Genomic DNA, 7,679 nt, shown 5'->3' with positions numbered 1-7,679 from the left:
CGGAAATGAACCCAAGCCCAGATCTGGCTCCCTGAGGCTAGGGCTTTTCCCAGCAATAGCAATCACTGGCCACCCCCATTGGCCAGGCTGTCCCTCCCACAAGCCCTGGGCCCCTCCCACCCACATACCAGATAAGGCCTGCCCAGCACTGCTTCATCTGGCAGTAGGCACTGGGCTGGAATGGGGCCGCCCGGCTCCCCATGGCAGTGGGTACTGCTGCTGCTGGGGCTGCTGCTCCCCCCTGCCACCCCCTTCTGGCTCCTCAATGTGCTCTTCCCCCCGCACACCACGCCCAAGGCTGAGCTCAGTAACCACACTCGGCCCGTCATCCTCGGTAAGCCCCCGTCAGGCCCTTGATGCACTAGGCCAGCATGGGAAGCCTGGGCCCCAAACCCTTGCAGCAGACAGTGCCAAGGCCCTTCTGCCCCTGCATTAGCCCTGATACCTTCCTCAGCATGGGGAGGGGCCAAAGGCTTGTCCTGCAGAGAAATTCCCCCCCTTCCCCACCACAGTTTTCCCTGTCTCTGAGTTATTTACTTGGAGGTGGGGCGGAGCTGTGGGGGGACTGAAGTCTTGGCCGGAACATTACAAGGCGTGGTCAGCTACAGCCACACTAGAGCCTGGGTCAGGCCCCACCTCTCCTTCCTTAGCCCCTATCCTACCAAGGACAAGATGCCCAGCCCAGGGTAGGAGAAAAGGAGAAGTCCCTGAAGGCCTGCCCACTACTCTAGGCCCAGCCCCCCCGGGCCCCCCCCCCCCCCCCCCCCCCCCCCGATTCTCACCTTGGACTTTGGCAATAATGGAAAGCCAGGCTGGATGTTTACTTGGCAGGGGCAGGGGTCAGTGGCCTTGGCTCCTGCATCTTCCCTGCCTGAGGGGAGTCTGGGCTTTGGGCTGCTGGGGGTACAGTGGGGATGTGTGTGATCAGCTGATGATAAGTGTCATTGGTCCCTGGAGGTAGAGGATGTGGGAGATAGGGGTCGGGTTGGTCTGGGGATGGATGGGGGGAAGTCGAGGAGTCCAGAGTGAGAGCTGGTGCCTGCAGTGCCTGGCTGCCTGGGGAATCAGCTTGAAGCCAAGCTGGATAAACCGGATGTGGTGAATTGGATGTGCTACCGCAAGACGGAGGACTTCTTTACCATCTGGCTGGATCTCAATATGTTTCTACCCCTTGGAGTGGACTGCTGGATTGATAACACCAGGTATGTGCCATGCCCTCTGCCTAGCTTATAAACACTGCCCCTTGGCTACAGGCTGCTGAATGTCCCCACTTCCCTCAGGGTTGTCTACAACCGCAGCTCTGGACGTGTATCCAATGCCCCTGGTGTACAGATCCGTGTCCCTGGCTTTGGCAAGACCTACTCTGTTGAGTACCTGGACAGCAACAAGCTAGCAGGTGTGTGTACTGGAAGAAAGGCCAGGGGCTTCAGACTGTGGTGGGCCAAAGCCAGGGGCTTCAGACTGTGGTGGGCCAGTATGGCTGGGTCACAGGTGTCACAGCAGAGCCCCCCAATGCTGCTGCTTCCCCACAGGTTATATGCATACACTGGTACAGAATCTGGTCAACAACGGGTACGTGCGGGATGAGACAGTGCGGGCTGCCCCCTATGACTGGCGGCTGGAGCCCAGTGAGTGTCTGCTATTGATGGGCTTGGGGCTGGGCAGGTGTGGCCCCTGATCCCAACTGCCCTGACCCATCCACCTACCTTCAGGCCAGCAAGAGGAGTACTACCAGAAGCTGGCTGGGCTGGTAGAAGAGATGCACGCCGCTTATGGGAAGCCCGTCTTCCTCATTGGACACAGCCTTGGCTGCCTGCACTTGCTTTATTTCTTGCTACGTCAACCTCAGTCCTGGAAAGACCGCTTCATTGATGGCTTCATCTCTCTTGGGGCTCCCTGGGGTGGCTCTATCAAGCCCATGCTGGTCTTGGCCTCAGGTGAGAAGGCTTCTGTATCCTGTAGGAGGTGGGGTGGAACGGAGCTGACCTTCCTCCAGCTCTGCTCATGTTGGCACCTAGAAGTATTGTCTGTTGCCCGTGGGCCATGCTTTCTTTAGTCCCTTGAAAACAGTGACCCTGGCAGGACCATTATTAGGATGATTCCTTCAAGAGTCTGTGCCAGTGTTGACAAGGGGGAAGTAAACAGGAAGGTGAACTCCAGCAATTTGATTCAACCCAAGGTGTCTATCTTGTCATGACCCTAGGGCCTGCCCAACTTTCAACTACCTTCTGCTTCCTGGAGCCTCTGTGCCCAAGGATCTACCTTATTGAAGACAGATCTACCACAGCTAGGGCCAGACCTAGGAGCTCTTTCCTGCTCTTCCCTGAGGAGTAGCTCAAGGATCCAGAGCTAATACAACTCCTACTTGTTGAGAACTCACTGTGTGCTGGGCATTGACAGGTGTGGCCTTCCCCCTAGGCACTCAGTCTACTGAAGGAGACACTCATTTGATTACATCACTGAAGGGCAAAACAGGCACCAACTCATTTCATCTTTCCCAGAACACAATCTGGTGGTTGCTGTGCAGCATGAACCCTACTTGGGGCCTGAGGGAGACCAGCTAACACCCCATACACCCCAACCTCAGAAAGTTCCCCCACCCTTTTGAGGCCCTACAACTGTCTTAGAGGTACCATCAGGCCTACTCTATGGCTAGAAGTCCAGGTCTGGATGGGGCAGGAGCAAGCTTGAACAAACTGCTGGGCTTAGACCGGGGACAAATTGTGGGCCAGAGGTAGCCAGGCCTAGCTTCCTATTGCACCTTGCTCCTTGTCCACAGGTGACAACCAGGGTATCCCACTCATGTCCAGCATCAAGCTGAGAGAGGAGCAGCGCATAACAACGACTTCCCCTTGGATGTTTCCCTCCCGCCATGTGTGGCCTGAGGATCATGTATTTATTTCCACGCCAAGCTTCAACTACACAGGCCGTGACTTCCAACGCTTCTTTGCAGACCTGCGCTTTGAAGAAGGCTGGTACATGTGGCTACAATCACGTGACCTGCTGTCAGGACTCCCAGCACCTGGTGTTGAAGTATACTGTCTGTATGGTGTGGGCCTGCCCACTCCACGCACTTACATCTACGACCATGGCTTCCCCTACACGGACCCTGTGAATGTGCTTTATGAGGACGGCGATGACACAGTTGCCACACGAAGCACTGAACTCTGTGGCCATTGGCAGAGCCGCCAACCACAGCCTGTACACCTGCTGCCCCTGCACGGGACACAGCACCTCAACATGGTCTTCAGCAACCAGACACTAGAGCACATCAATGCCATCCTGCTGGGTGCCTACCGCCATGGCACCCCTGCACCCCTGACTGCCAGCCCAGAGCCCCTGCCCCCTGAATAAAAAACTTTTGCTGCTGTAGCCCTGTATGCTGTGGCTTGAAGGGGAGGCTCTACGAGGGTCCCCACAAGAGGATTCATGCATTACTAGCCACAGACCAGTGCTCAGTGAAGCATGAGGCAAGATGGGCTCTGCTAAGATCTGAAGCTGAACTGGACACTGAGATGTGCAGCTTACTATTCTGGTTGAGCTATTCAGGCAGCCTGCCCTTACCTGCCTTTGTGTTGTGCATGGGAACTGCAGTCAGCTGTACTTGCAGCTATAGAATGGATGTACAGGGAGAGGATGACTTCATCTATCCCTCCCAGCTCCAAAAGGGTAGATGAGATGGCTTTTTGAGTGTGGGGTAGATGGAAAATGTACAAGAGTTCAGAATCTGGGGGCTCAGGAGTGCAGCTTAGTAGTAATATAAGGCCCTGGATTCAATCCCAAGCACCAAAAAAAAAAAAAAAATGTGCTGAAGTGACAGCTATTAATCAGATCATTTCACTGAACACATTTTTGTGTGTGATGTTATGGGGAAAACCCAGGGTGTTACACATTCGGCAAGGGCTCTACCGAACACTTTCAGCCCAATTTTTGGTACAACCAAAGCCTGGGAGAGTTGGTAGCAGCAAGAGACTGAGCCCTGTGAGTCAGGAAAGCATCCCCGAGGATGGTGCGTACAGGTCAGAGAGCTGAGAAGGGTATATGGGCCACTTTAAAAGCACTGTGCAGTTGCTGAAGAATTTTAACAGAGAAACAATTCCAAGCTAGAAAAGACCCCTGTCCTACAGGCTGGAGTATAGCCTGAGGGAGGAGAGAGTGGTTTGTGGGGTAATTAGAGAGGATGCTAGCTAGCTGAGTCTAGTGATTAAAGGTATGTATAATAAAAAGTGGGGGGCTGGGGATGTGGCTCAAGCAGTAGCGCGCTCGCCTGGTGTACATGCGGCCTGGGTTCGATCCTCAGCACCACATACAAAGATGTTGTGTCCGCCGAAAACTAAAAAAAAAGAAAAAGAATAAATATTAAAAAAATTCTCTCTCTCTCTCTCTCTCTCTCTCTTTAAAAAAAAAAAAAGTGGGGGGTGAAATAACAAGGCTTGGCCATGGGTGGAGCCCAGTATGACTCCACGCAACTAAATGGACAGCCACAGTGACCTACCACTTTTTTTTTTTTTTTTTTTTTTTTGGAGCTGCAGTCCATGCTAGGCAAGCTCTCTACCACAGAGCTACAACCCCAGCCCACACTGACCCTCTTGAGAGAGATGGGAGGACCAGCATCACTGTAGCTGAGGAGTGAAACTTCATGTTTGAGGCTTCCAGGAGGCAAAGACAGCAAAAGAGGCAGAAACTGGGAGAAGAAAGTTGACAAAAGACAAAAGTTAGGGGGGTCTGATCTATTAACTGAGACCTGGCCTTGGCTTTGACAGCTTTAGGGCACTGGCACCTGAGGCTAGAGTAGAGTTAGAGTAAGATTGCTGGGGGTATCAGATTGGAAGAGGGTGGAGGAGTTGAACAATGACCAAAGGGGAAGGGCTGCCCTCTATTGGAATAGAGGATCCAAGGAACAGCACCAAAGGACTGTAAAGGGACGCCCTATCCTTCCCAAGCTACCTAGGACCAGAAGTGAAGGTGAAAGTGAAAGAAAATATGCAGAAAGAGGCCAGCGGCTTCTTTAGGAGGGTAGAGGCAAAAGCGAAAGCGAGAAGTGTCAGCTTCAGCCGTGGAGCTCCACAGCAGCAGAGGCTGAGGCCTTTCTACTCTCCTTGGCCCCACTCATCTAACCGATCCATCAACTCCTGATCCCAATCCTCCCTGCCTGCTCCGAAATGCTGAAGACCGCGCAGGAGCCCCGAGGGGGCTTCTCCTTCGAGAACTGCCAGAGGTGAATAGGGAGGCTTAGTCCCAAGAGGCCTGTGCTTCCTTGTGAGCCTTTTTTCCGGGAGGAGGTGGGGGTTGGGAAGTGTGAGATTAGGTCCTGGTTTACCCTGGGAGATGCGCAAGACCAGCACCTGCAGGAAGATGGGAAGGGGCATTGGGACTGGAACCCAAACCCAGGCCACTCCCCTCTATTTCCAGAAACGCATCCTTGGAACGTGTCCTTCCCGGGCTTCGGGTTCCTCATGCGCGCAAGACTGGCACCACCATCGCAGGCCTTGTATTCCGAGTGAGCACGGGAGTGTGACTAAAGGGTGGGTTGAGGGACAACCGGGATAGAGAACAGGTGGGCACTGAGGCACGCCGTTCTTCCCCGCAGGACGGGGTCATCCTGGGCGCGGATACGAGGGCCACTAACGATTCAGTCGTGGCAGACAAGAATTGCGAGAAGATCCACTTCATTGCCCCCAAAATCTAGTGAGACTCCCTCAGCCTAGTTCCCGCATGCAAGAAAACAGCTCTTCGCACGTCCTATCCCTGTCCACACTGTCCCTCCCCTTCCTTTGCCCTCAGCTGCTGTGGGGCTGGAGTAGCCGCAGACGCCGAAATGACTACACGGATGGCTGCATCCAACATGGAGCTACACGCAATGTCCACTGGACGCGAGCCTCGCGTGGCCACGGTCACTCGCCTCCTACGCCAGACGCTATTCCGGTGCGGGGGGGGGGGGGGCGGGGGGGCGGGGAGGAGGAGGTTGACCGTGAAGAACTGGCTGACCGAAGGAGGGAAGGGAGAAAGGGTGGGGCTGAGAAGTGCAGGGAGGCCGGAAGAAACTGGCCCTCCAGAATCTGAGCCACAAGGGGCGCTGTCGGCCGCGGAATGCGAGGCCACACAGGCCTCGGGGGGGCGGGGTCAGATTCATGGGCGGTGTCAATAGGGGTGGGCCCTGGAGCCCGTTTGCGGCTGATAAGACCTATCGGCGAACAGGTACCAGGGACACGTGGGCGCATCGCTGATCGTGGGCGGAGTAGATCTGACCGGACCGCAACTCTATGGCGTGCACCCCCACGGTTCCTACAGCCGACTGCCCTTTACGGCTCTGGGTGAGTGCTTCTGCCCCTTCCTCACGAATCTCCCACCTCTGCGAGCTTGGCCTCACATTTGTCCCTGGATGGGGTGACCACTCAGATGCCCCTTCCACCTCCAGGCTCCGGGCAGGACGCGGCCCTGGCAGTGCTGGAGGACCGGTTCCAGCCAAACATGACGGTATGCGATCTCTGTACTCCCCTACGTGGTCCCTAGTGGGAAGTACACCCAGGGGCCGACACAGAGGGAACCTGGCCCAGTATAGAAGTCGGGGAAGGATTCTCAGAGGAGGCAAGGACTGAGGAGAGACTGAGTGAAGGTGGAGAAGTTGGTCCTGACAGTACCAAAGTTTGGACAGCTGGGAGAATCATTAAGAGCCAAGGGAAGAGGAAAACCTGGTAGGGTCCTGTTTGAGGTCTGAAGTCTGGACTTGAGTGGGATGGAAGTGGGTAACTGTCACTTCAGAGGCGGCTAAGGCCCAGAGGGAAACACTGTGAGTCATAGGACTGGGGGTGAACATTGGGTGGGTGGACAGCCTGGAAAAGGGCTAAAAGTGCAGGCAATTCAGAAGTTTGTGCAGAGGAGGACAGTGGGTGGAGGGTTCATGGGTCTTGGAGAGAGGGAGGCAGAGGCCAGAGAATGGGAGTCTGGGGTAAAGAAAGAGAGGAGAGGTTGGGTGTGCACAAATGATCTGGTCTGGACTTCAAATCTAACAAAGTCCCTGGGCTGGAGCCTGAAGTAACACCAGAGGGTCCACTGGGCCTCACAAACATATCACCATAGCTGGAGGCTGCACAGGGGCTGCTGGTGGAAGCTATTACCGCAGGGATCCTGGGTGACTTGGGCTCTGGGGGCAGCGTGGATGCATGTGTGATCACCGCATCAGGTGCCCAGCTGCTGCGGACACTGAGCTCGCCCACAGAGCCTATAAAGAGGTAGGAGCAGGGAAGGTGGGGCTACAGGGGAGGATTGGGCAGTAGCAGGGTATGGAAAAAGGGGGCTGCAAGAAGAGGACAAGCCACATGCTCAGAGGCTTTATCTCCTATCTCCCAGGCCTGATAGCTACTGCTTTGCACCTGGAACCACAGCCATTCTGACCCAGACAGTGAAGCCATTGAACTTGGAGCTCCTAGAAGAAACTGTGCAGGCCATGGAGGTGGAATGAAGTTGTCTGGGGTTTACAGCTAAGAACAAGGGGGAATAAACCCAGAAAATAAAAACATCTATACAGACTAAACAGATGGCTGTGTCTTCTTGGGTGGAGCAGGACAGGAAGCCAGCAGGGATCTGGCTAAGATATCCCTTTAGGAGCCACTACCTCCCACAGCTCTAGTGCCTGGCCTTATCACCCATCACCTCAGACATCTATTTCTCCAGAACCC

The 7,679-nt window shown here is 55.0% G+C and overlaps 2 protein-coding genes across 2 annotated transcripts; both read left to right on the top strand.

The window, feature by feature from the left end:
* The first annotated feature begins 52 nt into the window (after positions 1-52).
* Lcat (lecithin-cholesterol acyltransferase) lies at positions 53-3,372 on the top strand. Its single transcript, XM_027953907.3, has 6 exons — positions 53-334; positions 1,046-1,202; positions 1,281-1,396; positions 1,533-1,628; positions 1,713-1,937; positions 2,780-3,372. Exons 1-6 carry the CDS (start codon positions 181-183, stop codon positions 3,352-3,354), a joined length of 1,323 nt encoding a protein of 440 aa, XP_027809708.1. The 5' UTR covers positions 53-180; the 3' UTR covers positions 3,355-3,372.
* Positions 3,373-5,008: 1,636 nt separating this feature from the next.
* On the top strand, positions 5,009-7,534 carry Psmb10 (proteasome 20S subunit beta 10). The gene is made up of 8 exons (XM_027953949.3): positions 5,009-5,218; positions 5,413-5,500; positions 5,591-5,688; positions 5,785-5,925; positions 6,199-6,314; positions 6,419-6,477; positions 7,081-7,232; positions 7,351-7,534. The coding sequence occupies exons 1-8, from the start codon at positions 5,163-5,165 to the stop codon at positions 7,460-7,462; spliced, it is 822 nt and encodes a 273-aa protein (XP_027809750.2). The 5' UTR covers positions 5,009-5,162; the 3' UTR covers positions 7,463-7,534.
* The last annotated feature ends 145 nt before the right edge of the window (positions 7,535-7,679 follow it).

Source organism: Marmota flaviventris, chromosome 18, assembly GCF_047511675.1.
Source record: "Marmota flaviventris isolate mMarFla1 chromosome 18, mMarFla1.hap1, whole genome shotgun sequence".
NCBI lineage: Eukaryota > Metazoa > Chordata > Mammalia > Rodentia > Sciuridae > Marmota > Marmota flaviventris.
Note: the sequence above shows the minus strand (reverse complement) of the source record. Positions and strands in the feature narration are given on the sequence as shown.

Coding starts and splice junctions, on each gene's coding strand:
- Lcat (XM_027953907.3), top strand. CDS start 181: ATGGGGCCGCCCGGCTCCCCATGGCAGTGGGTACTGCTGCTGCTGGGG. Junction 1,203..1,280: donor TGCTGGATTGATAACACCAG/GTATGTGCCATG, acceptor CACTTCCCTCAG/GGTTGTCTACAACCGCAGCT. Junction 1,629..1,712: donor TGACTGGCGGCTGGAGCCCA/GTGAGTGTCTGC, acceptor ACCTACCTTCAG/GCCAGCAAGAGGAGTACTAC.
- Psmb10 (XM_027953949.3), top strand. CDS start 5,163: ATGCTGAAGACCGCGCAGGAGCCCCGAGGGGGCTTCTCCTTCGAGAAC. Junction 5,219..5,412: donor TCCTTCGAGAACTGCCAGAG/GTGAATAGGGAG, acceptor CTCTATTTCCAG/AAACGCATCCTTGGAACGTG. Junction 5,926..6,198: donor CTACGCCAGACGCTATTCCG/GTGCGGGGGGGG, acceptor ATCGGCGAACAG/GTACCAGGGACACGTGGGCG.